The sequence below is a fragment of the Lemur catta genome, chromosome 7 (assembly GCF_020740605.2).
Source record: "Lemur catta isolate mLemCat1 chromosome 7, mLemCat1.pri, whole genome shotgun sequence".
In the NCBI taxonomy this organism is placed as follows: Eukaryota; Metazoa; Chordata; class Mammalia; order Primates; family Lemuridae; genus Lemur; species Lemur catta.
In genome coordinates, this window is record NC_059134.1 from 106,004,125 (window position 1) to 106,022,052 (window position 17,928).

At 61.1% G+C, this 17,928-nt stretch overlaps 1 protein-coding gene across 2 annotated transcripts; it reads right to left on the bottom strand.

The window, feature by feature from the left end:
* Positions 1-8,128: 8,128 nt before the first annotated feature.
* Positions 8,129-15,111, bottom strand: IFITM10 (interferon induced transmembrane protein 10). 2 transcript variants are annotated; one of them, XM_045558430.1, is made up of 3 exons: positions 14,933-15,111; positions 13,675-14,126; positions 8,129-8,717 (listed from the first exon to the last, which is right to left on the bottom strand). In XM_045558430.1, the coding sequence occupies exons 2-3, from the start codon at positions 13,915-13,917 to the stop codon at positions 8,568-8,570; spliced, it is 393 nt and encodes a 130-aa protein (XP_045414386.1). In that variant the 5' UTR covers positions 13,918-14,126; positions 14,933-15,111; the 3' UTR covers positions 8,129-8,567. The 2 variants fall into 2 exon arrangements, with proteins under 2 accessions (XP_045414386.1, XP_045414387.1); XM_045558431.1 differs by having other exon boundaries at positions 14,937-15,075.
* Between the last annotated feature and the right edge of the window lie 2,817 nt (positions 15,112-17,928).

Here is a 17,928-nt window from a genome sequence, read left to right on the forward strand (position 1 = left end):
AATAACTGGAAAATATGTTTTTTTCATATGTACATAGAAACAGTTACAAAAACAGAACAAATTCTAGTCCAAAAAGAAGTCTCACAAATTGTTAGAGGATTGAAATCGTATCGGGGGTGTCCCCTGACAATAGTAAAATAAAACCAGATATTAAGAACAGAAAAATAACTAGAAAACATCCCGATGTCTGCAAATTAACCACAAGGTTTCTGTAAAGTCCAAGAGTCAAAGAAGAAATCATGGTAGAAATAAGAAACTATATTGAAACAAATTATCAGAAAACAATCAAAACTTGTAGGATATTTATAGCTTTAAATGCATAATATTAAGAAAGAAGAAAAGTTGAAAATTATTGACCCAAGGGCTGGGGGAAACAGCAATATATACGCAAAGAAACTACAAGGAAACAATGAAGCTAGGAACAGAAATGAACGAAACAGCAAGCGGACACACAGCAGACAGATCCAAGGGACAATTTTTTCTCTTTGAAAAAATTAAGAATATTGATAATTCTCTACAAGACGGACCAAGAATAAAGAGCATGGAAATTTGTCAAGAACACAAATCATGATCAGAAATGAAAAGGTGGGCATTACTTCAGACCCTACAGACGTCCCGAATGTAATAAAAGATGCTGGGAAAATCTTTAGGCCAGTAAGTTTGACACCTTCGACAAAGAGGAAAGATTGCTTGAAAAACATACCAGCTGTGACGACTCACTGCGCACGAAGCCACGGTAACGAGGACAGCAGGATGTCGCTGGACCAATGGCACAGACTGAAGCCCAGGAACAGACCCACCGCGTCTGCTGTCACTCAACTAGTGACAGAGGGGCCCCACGGCAATGGGGCAGGAGGGTCTGCTCAACGAACATGGCCACGTGTGGAGCCTGCGTGGAAGAAACGTTAACTTCGCCCCGCGTGGGCTCAGGCTGTCCGGAAGCGGAAGCTGAAAGGAGAAGGCCCACGTGCGTGTGTTGTCATCGACTGGGGACGAGCTCCCGGGGGGACGCGGGGAGGGGCGGGATCTCCGGGGCAGGGGTTTCAGTGAAGGCCCAGCTTCGGCCTTATCACCGGGAACTGCTGGGCAGAAGCCGACACAGGCCCCGACACAGGTCTGGGGAGGACGCACACGCCAGACGCAGCGGGGTCTTCACCTGGCGGAGCGGCCCGAGGGTCTCCCACGGGACCGTCTCGGCTGCTCTGAGGGACACGTGGAAGCCGGGCACAGGGCGTGACTGAGCGGGGAGGTGGCTGGAGGGGACCTGGGTGAGGACCTGCAGTGTCCCCCGTCGCCCCACCTCACGTCACGACAAAAATGGATTTGAGACGGGCCACAGACCTAAACCTGCAAGGCAGGACCGTAACGCTTTGAGAAGAAAACTAGGAGAAAAACAGTCATGACCTTGAAGTGAGTCAAAAAATGAAATAAAAAATTTGCAGGGCGTGAAAAACATCAATCATACAAGAAAGAATTAAATCGGCCTCCACTGAAAATAACCTGTCTGTCAGAAGGTGACACTGAGGGAGCGAGAAGGCAAACCACGGAGGAGAATATATTGGTATGTGTAATTCTTTAGTCATCCTGCTTTTTAGTCTGGGACAGTCCTGCCATCGTCCCTTGACTTTCACAACCTTGACAGTTCCGGAGGTTGCAGGCCAGATCTAGCTCTGTGAGCCCTCAGTCCGGGTCTGCCTGGTGTTTGGTTACGCATTTTGGCAGCGTATGTGGCAGCTCACGGCCACAGTGCAACACTGCGGACGGCGTGGCCGCGGCAGACCCGGCTCCTCGCGGCTCTGGAGGCTGCAAGTCCAGGACCGAGGTGCTGGCGGACCCGCTCCTGGTGCGGACCCTCTCCCTGGCTGCAGACAGCAGCTGTGTCCTCGCGGGAGGGGAGAGAGCCAGCTGTCTAGTGTCCCTTCCATACGGACCAGCCCCACGCTGCGGCCCCACCCTCACGACCTCATCTAACCCTAATCACCTCCCAGCCCCCACCTCAAACACCGCCTCACTGGTGGTCAGGGCTCCGACATGTAAGTCGGGGGACACAAACATTGTCCTTAACAGGCAGGACTGTCACAGACACGACACTGTTCTCAGTGCACCCGGCAGGTGGCAGGTAACCTTGATTGACCCCATGATTGGTGACGTTCACTCTGACCCTTTGGTCTGGGTGGTGCCAGCCGGGCTTCTCCGCCTGTAAAATTGCTTTGGAAGCTGTAAGGCAGTCAAGTTTCCCTGCGTGATTATAACTATTCTTCAGGATGGAGCTTTGGAACTCAACACGCCTGTTAAACTTCTGCTCATTTATGCATTTATTACCCTCAGTGTGGACTTTGTTCAATGGACTGCAGTCCTTATCAGCACATTTAGCACCACCAACTTGGTCAGGGGAGGCTCATCCTGCGCTAGGCGGCATGACGGGTGGTCCAGGCTGGTCTTGCACCTCCCCTGTCCCGCCTGGGGCAGCCACTTCCCGGGGTGGGTGGGGTTCCCAGCAGTGTCTGTTGCAGGCGGGCTCCTTGCTCCTGGGGTGTGGCTGCTTCCGGGCACCCCCAGTGCAGACCCAGGGGGGCCCCGGCCCTCAGTTCACCAGCACTGCAGGGCAGGTCGCGGTTTGTTATCCGTCTCCATTGCTGTTGCTCTCTGCACCAGCAGCGAGAAACCGGACTCCCGTCCCTGCAGTGTGTTCACCCATGTGACCCATCCTGCGTGTAACCAGCCCCTCCAGTCCTGCTGCCCCTCCCAGGCAGACGGCCCTCACACTGCACGCGGGCCCCCCACCCTCGAGGGCCCCCGCCCCTGCTCAGGCCCATCAGTCCCGGGGGTCCTGCCCGCACAGGGACCCCCTTCGCCGCTGTCCTCTGTGTGCATTTTGGTTCACAATGAAAATTAATAATCTACCGCCCACTGTTTCCCTTACCGGACCCAGTTTTTTCCCCCGGAGATATTCTATTCTACGCCCTGGAATTATTTATGAATAAACATAAGGATAATTTCCCTCACGGAAATTACTCGAACCCCAACAAAGATGTGCACATTTATTCATTTTATCTTCAAATGTAGGTGGAAATATATCAATAGCTGCTTGAGTTATTTCCTGTCCGCGGCGTGTGTAACGCCGCTCTCTATATAAATGCGTGTATATCAGATAGAAAAGGGACGTAAAGCAGAAATGTGCAGCCTGATGACTTTGTGAGGCCGTCACTCATGTGAGCACCACCAGCATCAGGAAATGGAAGCTTCCGGCAGCGCACAGTCCTCCATCTGTGCCTTGATTGCAGCGAGCCGAGGTTTTTCTCTCTGATGACTTCTATTTGTGTCCTGCAGAGAAAAGCAGGAGCCAACGGAAGATGTTAATGTGAGGACATTAAAATTGGAAACTTCAGTTTATAAAAAGAAGCCACTGAGAGAGAAGGAAGAGTAAGTCTCCCAGTGGAGAAGTCGTCCGCGGCGCTCGAGCCGGCGAAGGGCATGCGCTGTCCTCAAGGGACTCCTGGACCAGTGGGCCAGGCCAGCCCCGCAGGAGGGGACGTCAAGGCCCCAGGTGGGCATCACGCAAGGAGGACACCCAAGTGGCCGGTAAACGTAGGACACGGACGTTCGACTTCACTGCCGTCAGGGAAGCGCGAACTGAAACCAGCGTGAGATGCTGCTCCGACGTCGCGAGTGGCTAAAATAAAAAAGGCTGACAACGGGCGCCCTGGGGTGAGGAGGAAGCGCTGGGAACACGCTGGTGGGGTGACGGCACGGCCACCGCAGGAAGCTGGCGTCCCCTGCCAAGGCAGAAGACCTGCGAGCCTCAAGAGCCCACAGCCCCTCTCCGGAGCATGTCCCGGGAGGTGCCCCGGGGGCAGGCACACGAGCGCGCCCAGCAGGGGTGCCCACGATGCCCTGCGGTCTGCTGGCTGTAAAATGGACAAATGGTGGCTTAGCCAGCGGTGGGAATGGGTGAGCCGTGCTCACAGCACCACGGGAGACCACAGCCCGTGGGTACCAGGCACAAAGGATGATAACACGTTTGGTTTCATTTATAAAAATTCCAGAAATAGGAGCTTGTGTAGCAGGTGTGGTGCTAAGCGGTGCACACTTAGGTCCATAAAAACATAGAATCGACTGCCGCGTGCGCCGTCGGCGGGGGTTGCAGGACGCTTTTTCTTGACGTTGGTGGCTGGCGCTGTGGGTGACTGCTACCTGAAAATTCATAGGGCTGCACATTTAAAAAATTTTTATTTTTAATTGAGTTTGTGCACTTTTCTGTGTGTTATATTTCACATTTAAGATGCTTTCATTTAAGCCGGGCGTGGTGGCTCCCGCCTGTAATCCTAGCACTCTGGGAGGCCGGGGAGGGAGGATCGCTGGAGCCCAGGAGTTGGAGGCTGCAGTGAGCTGTGATGACACCACTGTACTCTACCCAGGGCGACAGAGCGAGGCCCTGTCTCAAAAGAAAAAAAAAAAGATGTTTTTGTTTAAAACAATATTTTCTTTCCCACAGGTCATGAATGAATATGCTGTTATTTTTGGTGAAAAGTCATCTGCTGCTTTGAAAATAATCTTTTTTCTCTGGCTGCTCAAAAGTTATTTTCTCTTTGTCTTTGGTGTTTTGTGGTTTGCTGTGCTGTGTCTACCTGGGATTTGTTGCTATTTCTATTGCCTGGGCTCCGCTGGCCTTGCCTCTGTGCACTGATGTCGTCCAGCAACAGTGGGAACTTGCAGACTTTCTACAACTGCTACTTCTGACTCCTCTGTTGTCATAGCCGGTGTCCCAGGGGTGCACCTCTGCTGTCCTGGTCATGAGCCACTCGTTGCCACCCCTCTGGAGTCTCCAGCTCAGTAGGTGGACGTGGAGTGGGGCGGGAGGAGATTCCTGTCCCATCTCTGCCTCAGAATGCCCCTCCCTGCCCCCCAGTACTGGTCACAGAGGCCCTGGGGTCCGGGGCGATCAGAGACCCCCCACCTGCCCAAGCTGGTCATCTCTATTCTGTGGGAGCAGGAGGACCCCGGGGAGTGCACATGCCTGCTCTCAAGCCCCCTGTGCTACGGCTGAGAGCACACAGTTAAGAAAGAACATTCTGTGGATTCCAGCATCTGGAGAAGAGACGTCAGGCTCCGCTCCCTGGCTGGAATGGGCAGTGGGTTTGGCAAATGCGTGGGGGCCTGGGAAACTCCCGGGCCACCATGGTCAAGGTGAGAGGGGCTGGGGGGTAGCTCTACGGTGCCTCCTCCCCAGTACACACATATGCAACATGCTTGCACACACATGCTCACAGCCACACACAGTCCACACATGCACCCATGCACATATGCACACAGTCCATACATGCACACGTACACACATACACAGAGTCCACACATGCACACGGTCACACATAGGCCACACATTATGCATGCACACAATGCCACACAAGCACAGACATGTACACAGTCACACATACACACATGCACACAGTTACACACATGCACACAGTCACACATAGGCCACACATTATGCATGCACATGCACACACATGCACACAATGCTACACAAGCACAGACATGTACACAGTCACACACACACACGCACACGGTCACACACAAGCACACACATGCACACAGTCACACATGCACATACATGCATGCAGCTACATATGAGCACACATGTGCATACACACGAGCACACATGCACATGGACACAGTCACACACATGCACACAGGAGCACACACACAGATGCACAGCCAGGCTCGGCCTTTCAGCCTCCTCCCCATTAGGCCACTTGGTCCTGGTCCTTTTAGACGGGGCTGTGGGCTGGGGGGAAGGGAGTCAGGGAAAGTCACCCGACCCCCCTAAAGGTCACAAAAGACCACAGTGGCAGGGAGGGGTAGGGAGGGGCAGGGAGGGCAGGAAGAGGGTGAGAGGGAGGGAGACCCATTCTTTCACTCATGTGAGTGTTTGATGAATGTCAAACCTGTGCCAGGGGCTGCACAAAATCCAGTAATGGTGGGGTGGGAGCACGGTGGGTGGGGGGCCGGCAGGGCAGGGGTGGGCCCAGGGAGGCAGAGACGTGGACAGCAGCCCCAGGGCCCATGCGGAGCCAGTGCTGCCTGCTGAGGGCGTGGGACGCACCTGCTGCAGAGGTGCTGAGTCTGACCTCTCCGTGGAGCGTCGTGGGAGCGCCGGCCCTCCCTGGCCCTGGGGGTGCAAGCCAGAGCCTCTGTGGCCCCCTGCCCAGGGTGGACACCAGCATCCTGCAACCAGGACACCTCGATGTCCCATTTCTCCAGCAAGGACCCAGAAAGCCTCAGCCGGGCCGGGGCACGTCCCAGGGAAAGCTGTGGGCCTCCCTAGTGCGGGCGCAGTTCCTCCCGGTAGCGGCCCGGGCAGCAAGCCGGCGCTGGCGTCCAAGGCGTAAGGAAAACGGCGAAGAAAACGTTCCCTCTGCTTCCTTCCCTCCCAGGCTTAGCAAACAAGCCGCTTGGATGCTTGGACACATGGCCCAGGACCCCATCTTCCCTGAGTGTCAGAGCCCTGGCAGCTAGGACCTCCTCTGAGGCCCAGCAGCCTCTCCCGGCACATCCCAGGTGACTCCCCAGGAAGGGCAGGGCCACCTGTGCCCAATAGCGGAAGCACTGGATGCGCCCACGCCCGGTCAGACTCCCCCAGCCCTCCACCTCCCATCTGGAGTCAGGGGCCAGCACCTGGAGGGTCCTGCCCAGTCCCCACGTGTGCCCTTTCTGACCCCAGCAACCTCTCCTTGGCACCCAGGCCGCATGCTCCCTCCACCCTTCCTGCAGAGCCCACCACCTGCCCGGGCTGGAACCCCGCAGTGGGCGCTGACCACCCTGCCTCTCCCTTGCAGGTTCCCTGGGTCAGGCCTGTGACACTGCGTCCTGCTGCAGCTGTGTCCCCACCCTGCACCTGTCCCACCTGCTGCAACCTCTGGCCCCCAGCTCAGGGTCCTCCCTTCCGAGCCCTCCATGTGGGTGGCAACAGGCGTGTGACATTCCCACTGGGATCGTGATTGTCCAGACCAGGGTCGATGATCCCCCAGAGCTGCTGCTACCTGGAGGTCCCTGCCCCGCCTGTCCTCCCTGGCACTGTGTCCCCAGACCCTCCGCCTCGGCCTGCGAGGCCTGAGCAGCCAGCAGTGTGTCCTCGTCCTCCGCAGCAGCCACATGCTCACTGGCCTGCACAGCTCTGCTCTGGCCCCACAGCTGCCCTCTGCTTGGCGCGGCACAGCGGGCATCTTCCTCCCCGGTTTGCTCCCGGTACAGGGCCCTGCGCACCCTTGCTGTCCCTCCCACGCCTTACCCCCCCCAGCACCCTCCCGCTCAGACTCAGCCCCCACCGCAGCCTCTGCCCACTCCCATCCTCTGTAAGCCGGTCCTGACACCCCAGAGGGCACGATCCTCATAGATGGCAGAGCGATCCTGCCTCCGCTCTGACAAAGCTCACCTGCCCGCTGTGGGCACCGGGTCCCTCCGGCTGCTCCGCTCCCGGGCTGCACAAACCCCGCGGCTCCCCAGCCCGGCCAGACCCAGGCACCCGCCTCTGCGCAGCCGCTGCTTCCTTCGCCTGACCCCGACTCCTCTGTCAGCCCCGCACTGTCCCATCTCAGCTCCTCAGACTCGGCTTCAGGGACCGACCGGCCCCCACCGTGGGACCAGTGGCCGCCCCTGCTGCAGCACCTTGGCTCTGGCCCGCGTGGCGTGGCCTGCAGTGGCCGGGGGATCTTCACAGCGGCTGTGAGGAGGGAGGGCCGTCCCCCACCTCACAGGCAGGAGCCAGACGCGAGCCAGGCAGAGGGCCCCACCGGGCCCCCAGAGCCGGCCGGGATGGGCAGCAGGCGGCCAGGGCTCTGCCACTGCCCGGTGCTCCGACTCCCAGCCAGCGTGGGCACCGCGTGCTGCTCCCCACGCCCCCCCTGCATGGGGTGCTCCATCCTCTGGGCGACCCATGTTCGGGGCACCCTCCACCAAAAGCCCCGTCGGTCCCCTGCCAGAAGATCGCTTGGCTACAGGCAAATCTCTCCGGCAAAGCCAGCCGAGACGCAACCCGGGGCCTGGAGCGCCAGGTGGTGCCCAAAGGAGGCTCCCAAGGCCCACGTTTCCCTCTGTGTCCTGCCGGGCGTGGGACAGAAGGTGGGCGGGCGCTGCACAGGGCTTTTATTGGAAGTTCACAGACACAGAGCTGAGCAGGGTCACAGCAGCAGGAGGAGGGGGCGGGGGAGAGCACGAGTCCCCGATGCTGGCAGCCCCCCATCCTGGGCGGCCCCCACATAAGCCCTTCTTGCTGGGTGTCAGGTCGGGGGGCCCCGGGGCCTGGGAAGGGGCACAGGAGGGCGGGGACGGCAGCACTGGAAGCCGGGGTGCAGCGGCACAGGGAGAAGCCCACGGGCCCCAGGAACAGGCGGAGGTGGGGGGGACCCAGCTTGCGGCCCCCTCGCCGTGCTCAGCTCCTGACGGCCTCACTGCGGGGGTCCCGGCTCAAGGGGCCCCAGGGCAGAAGCCCTGCTCTGCCGGACCTCGCAGGGGCCCGTGTCTCAGCGACCATGGAAGTGACATGTCTCCGCGTGGGCGCCTGGCGGGCCTCAGTAGTCGGTGAGCGGGTACCGCAGGAAGATGAAGATGAGGATGATGCAGGAGGCTGCCAGGGCGGAGCTGGTGATGTTGAACAGCCGGGCCGTCTTGGCGTCCTCCACCGCCCCGTTCAGGTCGTTGAGCAGCTTCTTGTCCCGGACCTGCGGGCGTCAGAGCACAGTGTGACGGAGCGTGGGCGGTTTTGCGCCCACCCCCTACTTTCGGGCAGTGCTGCTGTGGCTCTGCGGGCAGTGTCACTGCTGCGGCGTCACACGCTGCGGGACGCAGGGCGTGGCCACCGGGCCTGGAGCCTACGCACAAACAGCTGGCAAAGTGAGTGGCGTGCAGCCGGAGGGAGGAGGAAGTGAGAACACGGTAGAAGGTTAACGCTGGGGACATCTGGGTGAAAGTATCAAGGATTCTTTCCCTTTTTTGTAACTTTTTGGTAAGTCTAAAATTATTTAAAATAAAAGAAGTTGGCCTCAGAGAGGGTAATGTGGTCGGAGGATGGGGCCACATGGGTCCTGGTTTGATGGCTCCTGCCCGAGGTACCACGGGCCGGGAGGACGGAGAGTGGCACAGGTGGTGACCCTGGCTCTGGGAATGGACATGGAGTCCCAGGAGACGTGGGACTGGGCCGACCCATTTCTGAGACGCCACCTCACCCAGGCCCAGTCTCGGGATCCCCTTTCTTCCCACAGAGTCCAGATAAGAGCCGCAGCCAAGGCCTGGGGGCTGGAGGGAGGGGGCAGAAGGTCATCCCCCAGGGGGCTGCGCCGGGCTGTGGAAATACCTGGGCAGGTGGATGCTCGGATGCATCGGGCCTGCGTCGCCAGTGAGTGGGTGGGGCAGGCGGGGGACAGGGGGGTGCACGGACAGCAGAGGGATGGAACCAGGTGGGTGTGGATTGTCTTGTGGGTGGGTGGGGGAGGGGATGGTGGGAGGGACAAAGGGAGGGGAGAGAAAAAGGAAGATGAAGAGACCAGTGTGCAGCAGGGGGTGGGGGAGTAAGGAAGGGGCAGAGAGAACAGAGCCGCAGGGGCGGACGGGGCGGAGGGGCAGGGACGGAGAAGAGTCTACGTTCTTGGGAAGTTTCTATCCTAGCTATTCTGGAGGGAGCCAACATCTCACTGAGTTCTGTCTTCCTTCCTAAGCACAGAACACATCACCCACCTATTTGGGTCTAATCTGATGTCTTTGTTAAAATAAAGTTTCATACTTTTCTCCAGAAAGAGCTATTATATCTTTTGTTAGGTTAAGTCTTTGTCTATTTACTTTTTAGCATAAGTTAAAATTACATTTAGAAAGCACGTTTCTAACTGACTTTGGCTGCTGTCTGAACGTGCCCGTCTCTTGTGCAGACTGATGCTGTACATTCCGCGAACTGTGGGACCGTGACAAGGACCAGGTTTTCTCCTCAGTGAACCTCACCTGCAACCAGCCGCTGTTCTCCTCGTCCGCCCGCGGCCTGCGGGTAAGAGCTCAGGCGCTGGGACGCTGGCTGGACGAGCCCTGACTGCCGGTCGCCAACTCTGCCGTGCCAGGCTAGTGCACCGCCTGCCGCCCCCCGGCCTGGCCTCTGCGGCAGGAGGGCAACGGCAGCGCCTGCCTCCCGGGCCGTGCACGGTGGCCGTGGGTCTGGCCCAGAGCGGGCTCGTGCCACGTCCTGAGCCACACTGGGCCGCAGGGGGCACAGCAGCCCGGTCTCGTTCTTGGTCCTAACCTTCACTGCCAAGGACACTGTTCATCATTATTAGAGGTCTGTGGTCCTACAAAATTTCCATAAGACGAACATATTGTTTTCTCCTCCAATTCATTAACCTGTCGGGTTGTATTCATTGATCTTATTAACCTAAAGCAACTCTGAGCTGCGATCTCGTTGCTGGGTCCTTGCAATGAGTGGCTGGTGGGGGTGTCCACCGTGGATGGCCCTGGAGGGCAGCTGGGGTACGGGAGGGACGGGAAAGAGGGGACCGACCCCCCACCTTCATGTCTCACTGGATGCAGCTTCCCCACCTGGACTCCTGTCCTCTCATGCTCCACCGAGCCCCACGGAAAGGCCACCTCCTCCCAGAGTCCCCACCAGAGACCAGCCTCACCCCACGCTGGGAGTGACATATTTCTTCTCTGAAACGTCACGCTGCATAGTCCCTCCTGTCCCACGTCCTCTGTCCATCCCCCCGTTCAGTCAACATTCCTTGACCCCCAAATTGGTCAGCCCTGCCTTGGGAAGTGACAGGACACCAGAGGGTCGGGTCTGGCGGGGTGAGCAGACGTGTCCGGGCAGCAGGGTCTCGGGGGCTTCCCAGGAGAGAGACCTGTGCTCTCAGAAACTCTCTGGGCCGCGGGAAGAGCTCGTGCGAGCCGAGGGTGCACATGGCCCGTGGCGCCTTCATGGGAGGACGGGGCAGGGGTGTGGGGAAGCCAGGAGAAGGGTGGAGAACTGGTCTTCAAGGGTCTTGAACGCCAAGATGGGAAGCTTGGACGTGGTCCAGCCGACAGCGGGAGCCAGCGGCCACGGAGAAGTATGAATGGAGAATTGGCTTTTTGTGTCTCTGCCTCCCCCGACACCAGGCTGCGCGAACACAGACTCGGTCTCTGCAGTCAGTCCAGCCGCGTGGAGCTGAACTGCCTATGGGTGGGGGTGGACAGGTGGCTGGAGGGTGGATGGACACGTGGGGCTGGGCAAGGACACGGCGTCTGTTTTACACCCACCACATGCCAGCCTCCACCCTGCTCCCAGTGCCAGCTCCAGGGCTGTTTGGTTTCCATTTGTTGTGTGAGCAGATGAGGGAGCCGGGCTCAGTGAGGTGCAATGGCTTGTCTGTCCCCACAGCTTGGATTTTAGCCAAGACCTTCTGACCCCAAGTCTGCCTGGTGCCCTTGGAAGTGCCGTGACTGGCTGCCTGTGGTCTGGGGTGCAGCAGGCCAGGAGACCTGCAGCTGGATGGACAGATGGACGCATTCCCAAGCATGGGGCCAGGCTGGCCGGTCTTGTCCTCCCCCCGTCCCAGGACGGAGGCAGCTCACCTTGCACCCCCTCCTGGGAGGCCCCGAAGCCTTTCCACACTCATGGCCTCCAGGGAAAGAGAGGAAAAGCAGTCCCCGTGTGAGGTGGGGTGGGGACTCTCTGCCCCTCAGAAGGACAACCTCACACCACCCCCCACCCCAGCTCCAATCTGGCACCATCCAGAAAGCCTGACCTACCTACAACCTGTGCCAGATGGGCCTGCCCCATGCCAGCCAGCCGGCCACAGCCCGAGCCAAGGGGAGGAGGGGACGGCTTCCGGACAGGAGCCCGGGCAGCCAGGCCGTGTCCGCAGGCTGCTGGCAGGGCACAGCGAGAGGGCACCAGGAGGCAGAGCTCCGCAGCTGCGGCTTCCGCTCCCTGGCAGCCCTGCCCTCTGCTCGGCACGGCCTGGGGAGCAGAGCTGAGGCTGGTCTGGAGGCTGCACCCCTCACCCCAGGGACTCCTCCACTTTTCTGCCCTCAGCACATGCACACACTCACACACATTCATACACGTACACACACGCAATTACACTCACGCTTACATACTCATATGTGTGCACATGCGCTCATGCACAGTTGCACACATGCACATAATATATGAATGCACACTCATGCACACAGAATACATTCCCATGCACACACAATTATGCTGACATCTGCACACACATGCACACTCACACACATTTGGTTATGCTCACACAAAATACGCTCACCTGTATGCAATTACACACACGCATACACGTCTACACATTCATGTGCACTGACATTCACATGCACATGTGCAATTATACTGACACTTGCACACACACATTTGGTTACACTCACCTTTATGCAATTACACACACGCATACACATGGGCACACACATGCACACTCACACATTCACATGCACACAGGCAGTTGTACACTCACACACATGTACACATATGAACACTCACGTGCAACACACTGATACACACTGGTACATGCTCCCTCACACACAGGTCCCACGTGGTTGTGCCCGGGGCCGGGGACAGGCCTCAGGATGAGTGCACCGGTGACGGCAGGTGAGTGGGGCCAGGGCTGAGTCAGGAGCGGGACAGGAGGCCAGGTGGCCGGCGTGTGACGCCAGGGGAGGACTCAGAGCTGGATCGAGGTAGAGCTGTCCAAGTGACCTACCTGCCAGCCCGGCCTCTGCCCCAGCCCCTGCTTGCCTGCAGCCCCCGGCCCCGCCCCTCACTGGGCAGCTGCAGGCACCGTAGTGCCCCTGGCTCGGCCACTCGAGTCTGCACCGGGAAAGTGATGATTTGGCTAAATGTGAGCTGCGCTTCCTTCCGGAGTGTCACCTCCACCTCCTCCTGCCGGTGGGTCTCCAGCCCAGGACAGGATGGGCCCCCACAGCAGGTCCCTCACAGCCTCCTCTGGAAGCCTCCGTCTGAGTTTCTCTGGTTTGCCCTTGGGGCATGAGGGTCCCGTCACCCAGCACCCAGCTCTGCTACCAGCCAGCTCCTCTCACAGTGCCTAGGAGCTTCCAGAAGTTGAGCCCACTCAGGGTGTGGGGTGAGGAGGCGTGCAGGACATGTTTACACCTCTCTTCCCTGGGCTGCCTGGCCACCCAGGACTGGGTCCCCACTAAACGCCTGGCATCGGGCTCCCTGATGAGGGGCTTAGGTAAGGTCTCCAGCCACCCTCTTTCCAACCAGAGAACGAAGCCAAGCCCCCTTCGGCTCCACGCCGGCTCCATCCCTGGATACCGAGGGCTGCTGCGGTCCGGGTCTGGTTCCCACATCCCCAGTCACTGGACAGGACTCTGAACCCACCCCACCCCCACGGCCCCTCCTGCAGGCTCTGCTGAGCCGCTGCACAGACAGTCTGTCCTTGACGGCCAGAGAAGACCCCCAAGAAGCTCTCTCAGCTCAGGCAGGGGAACGGCAGACCCCTGCAGATCAGATTTGGCCAACACCCCCCCGGACCCCATAAACAAGACCCCTCACTCTTCGTACACCTCTTGGACCCGACTTTGCCAGCTCCACCGGGGGGCTCCTCTGAGAGGGAGGGGCAGAGTGGAGGAGGCCGGGGTGTCCTGCCAGCACCGCCGCCCAGGGCCCTGCCCCGCCGCCAGGCTCACCTTGAGGGAGTAGGCCAAGGCGATGAAGCCCAGGCAGCAGAAGTTGAGGTAGACAAAGTTGAAGATGGACCACAGGTAGTAGTCGTTCACCTCGCTGCTGTCGGGGTAGACCTCAACCACCGTCGCGGGGTTCGCCATTGTCTTCTTCTCAGCTAGGTGCTTGCAGGCCTGGGGGGCGCCGGTGGCCCGCACGCTGTCCGTCTTGCTGCTCTTGGACTCCATGGGGAACAGCGTGGGCGCCATGGGGGGAGAGGCGGAGGGCTCCGGCGCAGGGGCCGCGGGAGCTTGCAGGGCGGGGGGCTTGGACACGCAGGCAAAGCAGCCCTTGGGGGACCCTGCCGGGGGCCTCGGGATCCAGAAGGCCCCGTCCAGGGAGACTCGGGCTTCCTGGGTGCCGTCCGTGGTGCTGCCGGGGCTCCCAGCGGGGCTGGGCACTGGCCGGGGCCCTGGGCCTGGAGGGGAGGGAGAAAGGAAGACTGCGATGGACTCTGCCCGCCTGGCGGCACCCACCGTCTTGCCCTGCAGCCCCGTGAACAGCTCCAGCGGAGATGGGAATCCGCACCCCCCCTGCCAGCCAGCTGCCAGCCTGCCACCTGCCTCCCCCGCCCGGCTGTGGCCACTGCGCTGCCAAAGCCCTTTGCAGCAGCCTTGGCGGGGACACGGGGCTTTCACCACTTTGCCATCTGCGCACAAACACGCGCCCACTGACACACAACAGCACCCACAAACGCACACCCACACGGACTGACACGCTGCAACAGACAGCACCCCGGCACCCCAAACCACCTAGTGCCGGCCCAAGGCTCCAGACCCCCACGCTGCCCAAGCCGGTAACGTCAGAAGGAGCAGAGCTGCGGCACCTGCACACAGACGCGCCGACACATGGGACACAGACACCAGCACCGCCCGCGGGCTCTCCAGACCCGGGCGCACCCGCAGGCGCCAGACGCCGCCAGGTAAACAAGTCCCCACGCACGCGACACCGGCTCAGCCGGGGACTGACGCAGGTGCGGGGCCTCCAAACTCGCGCGCATCGCCCCCGACCCCTCCAACCTGAAGACCCCAGGCGCGCACATTCGCACGGAGCCACCCATCCCCGAGGCCGCAGACAGACGCACAAGGACACGCCGCAAAACGAACACTCCAGCCAGGCAGCGAGTCGCCCCGCCGAGCGGCGCGCGCCGGGGGTCTGCGGCAAGGCCCCCGCCCGGCCCCTCTGCCCTGCTCTGCCGCAGCCGCCCGGACGGCGCGTCCTCACCTACTGGCGACTCTTCGGCGGGCGGCCAGACCGGAGCCTCCGAGAGCGCGTCCTTCCGCCGTCCCGCGGGCCGCTGTCTGTCCACCAGCCGCGTCCCAGCGGCCCAACCTTGGGGGCGGGGAGCGCGCGGGGCTCGCGGCGGCGCCGCTGCCTCCCCCGCTGCCCGCGCTCCCTCCGCTGCGCCAGGCGGCCGCGCCGCTGCAGCCAGAGCCTGACTCACGCGGCGGCCGCCGCCTCCCGCGGGAGGGGGGCCGGCCCCCCGCTGGACCGAGCCCGCCCCTGCCCCGCCCCCTCGCAGGCCCCCAGACTCCAGGCCCTCCCCATCTGCCTCCCCGGGAGACAGCACCCGCTCTTCCTCCTTCCCCCTCGCTGGGCCAGCTGAGCCCCTGCCCCGGGCCTGTTGGATCTCACTTCCCCACCGGCTGTGTGCGCAGCACTCAGAGTCCTTGCCCCCTGCCCCAAGAAGCGCCAGTCCCTGGGGGGGTCTGAGCCTCACCAAGCCCCGACCTGAGCACCCATGTCTGCACAATCCTGTCCCTAACCCAGCCCCCACCCCAGACAGCTCTCCGGCCCCTCCCCACTTAGCCCACCACGTCCAGGCCCCCCACTAAGTTTCAGTGATGCCCCCCCACTCTCCCCTCCTCTCTGGGCCCACCCTGGTCAGAGCTCCTGCCCCCCCATCAGACCCCCGTTAGACCCCACCGAGCCTAGGCCCCACCCTTGCCAGTGCAGCTCACTCCCGAAGTCTGGGAGCATGTGGCCCCTCCCCGGACAGCTGTCCCTGAACAAGCACCCTGGAGGGCTCCCCTTTGCCTGCAGAGCCGAGGGTCCTGCTTGCTGAGGTCCTGGCCACTAGTGACACTTGTGTCCTTGGAGCTGGGTCCACCACCTGCCCACAGCCTCTCTCTGAATGCTACCTGTCCCATCTAGGCCTTGGGCCCCCCCACATCGCTTCTCAGAACTGACGTCTGTCCTCCCAGCCTTGGTCCCTCCCAGCCCTCATCTGCCCCACCACACTCTCATTCTCTCTTGGACACTTGTCCCCAACTGATCTCCCAGCTCCACAAAAGTCCCAATGAGGAAGCCCCTTCCCCGTGGAGAAAGCGCCAGCCCCCCCCACCCTCCTGCACCGCCCACCTCGGAGCTGGGTCCTCGTCACCAATCTGCTGGCCCCCACCCAGCCCCGACCCTCCTCCAAAGGGACACTGCGCTGTGGCAGTTCCTCCTCTCCAAGCCCCGTCCTGGCCCTGAGCCCCCTGTCCCCCCATCCTATGGTCCTATGAGCCACGAACCTCCCTCCCACCGCCCTCTGGCTCTACAAGCTGGTCCTTCTCGGGCCGCCCCTGACTCCCAGCGTGCACCTGCCCATGCCCGACACCCTGTTCCTGTCTGAACCCCTTCTCTCCCCAACCTCCGTGCTCTGAGCCCGCAGCCCTGCTCTGAACCCATGTCCCCTGGACAACCCCAGCCCTCTGCAAGCCCTTCCCCTTCCCAACCCCTCCCCGGGCCGACCAGCGCAGCCTCAGCCACGGTTCGGTCAGAACACGTAGTGCAAAGCTGATCTTCAATGATGTTAAAACCTTCCCTGGGCCGGCCAGCGGGAGAAAGTGCAGGAACCTCCCCCTGCCCCGCCCCTTGCTCCGGGGACACCCTGGCCACACCTCTGTGGAGCCCTGTGGGCAGGTGGGGCCTGCCAGGGAGCTAGGGCTGCGTCCCCCTGTGCCCACCTCCACCGCCCGCCCTCCCCCAGGGCCTGGCCAGAGGATCCCAGGCCTCAGTTGCCCTCCCCAGGCTGCGTGTGGCCGGTGTGCCATGCCACCCCCATGCCTGGGTCTGAGCTGAGCGGGAAGCTTTTGGGGGCAGGCAAGGGGCCTGGTCTGCACACAGGTCCAGAGGGCCCTTAGGCAGCAGGGAGGAGGGGGTGCCAGGGCCTGCTCAGGTCACTGGGCAAGGCGAGGGCAGGGCCAGGCCACCTCCCTGCTCCAGACCACCTCTCTCCAAGGCCCCCAGAGCCCCCACCATCCTCCCCTCTGAGTGGGTGATTGGAGGGGCTGGACTCCGGTAGACTCCTGAGAGCTTGCCCTGGGACGGAGCAAGGGCGTGGCCGGGAAACACCCACTGAGGGGCACAGGGGTGGGGGGTGCAAGGCCCAGCCAGCCAGGCAAGGGCCAGTGCTCTGGCCACAGTGACAGGGCGCCCCATGGGCACTGGTTAGTCGCAGCATTCTCTGTGAGCAGGGTCTTGCTGCTGCCCAGTCTGGAGACAGGACTCCAGGCTCAGGGCCAGCCCCCCCAAGCCAGAAAGCCAAGGAGGCTGGATTTGAACCTGGAGTCAGATGCCAGGGCCCTGAGGCTCCCAACCGGCTGAGGGGAGCCCTCCTCGGGGCACCCACCCCGGCCCTGGGCCCCAGGCAGAAGCAGCAGTGCACACGGAACCTACAAGGTGCGGCCCATAGTGGGGGGGAGATGAGGGGGCTGCTCCTGCCCCGCTGCCCTCCCTGGCCTCAGTGCACTCTGCAAAAGTGTCTGGTCACCCCTGCCCCGGAGCCCTGCCGGGCTCTCTGCTCAGGTTTCCGGTGTGTGTGAACTGGGCAGGTTACGAGCCTCCTTGCAACCCTGGGTAAGTGTCCCCAGAGAAGGTGTCCGATGGGGCTCAGCTCCGGGGTGCAATCCCCAGAGCCCCTGGGAGTGGGAGGCCAATGACAGCCACCATCTCACAGAGAAGGCACCAGGACGATGATGAATGTCACGTTTGCCCCATGTCCTATACCTGCTGGTAAGAGGCAGGGGGGAGTTCCAAGAAACACTTCAGAGCTACTGATCCCAAAGGAACCCTGTCCCTACCATCGAGGGCTCACAAACTCCTGCCTATCCCTTAAAACCCCACTGGCTGCTGCCGCTGCCACATCTGGGCACATGCCCCCAGTGGAGGGCCACCCCGGCCATCAGTGGCTGCAGCAGCTGTGGCTGCCACAGCACTGGCTCTGCTCACGGCAG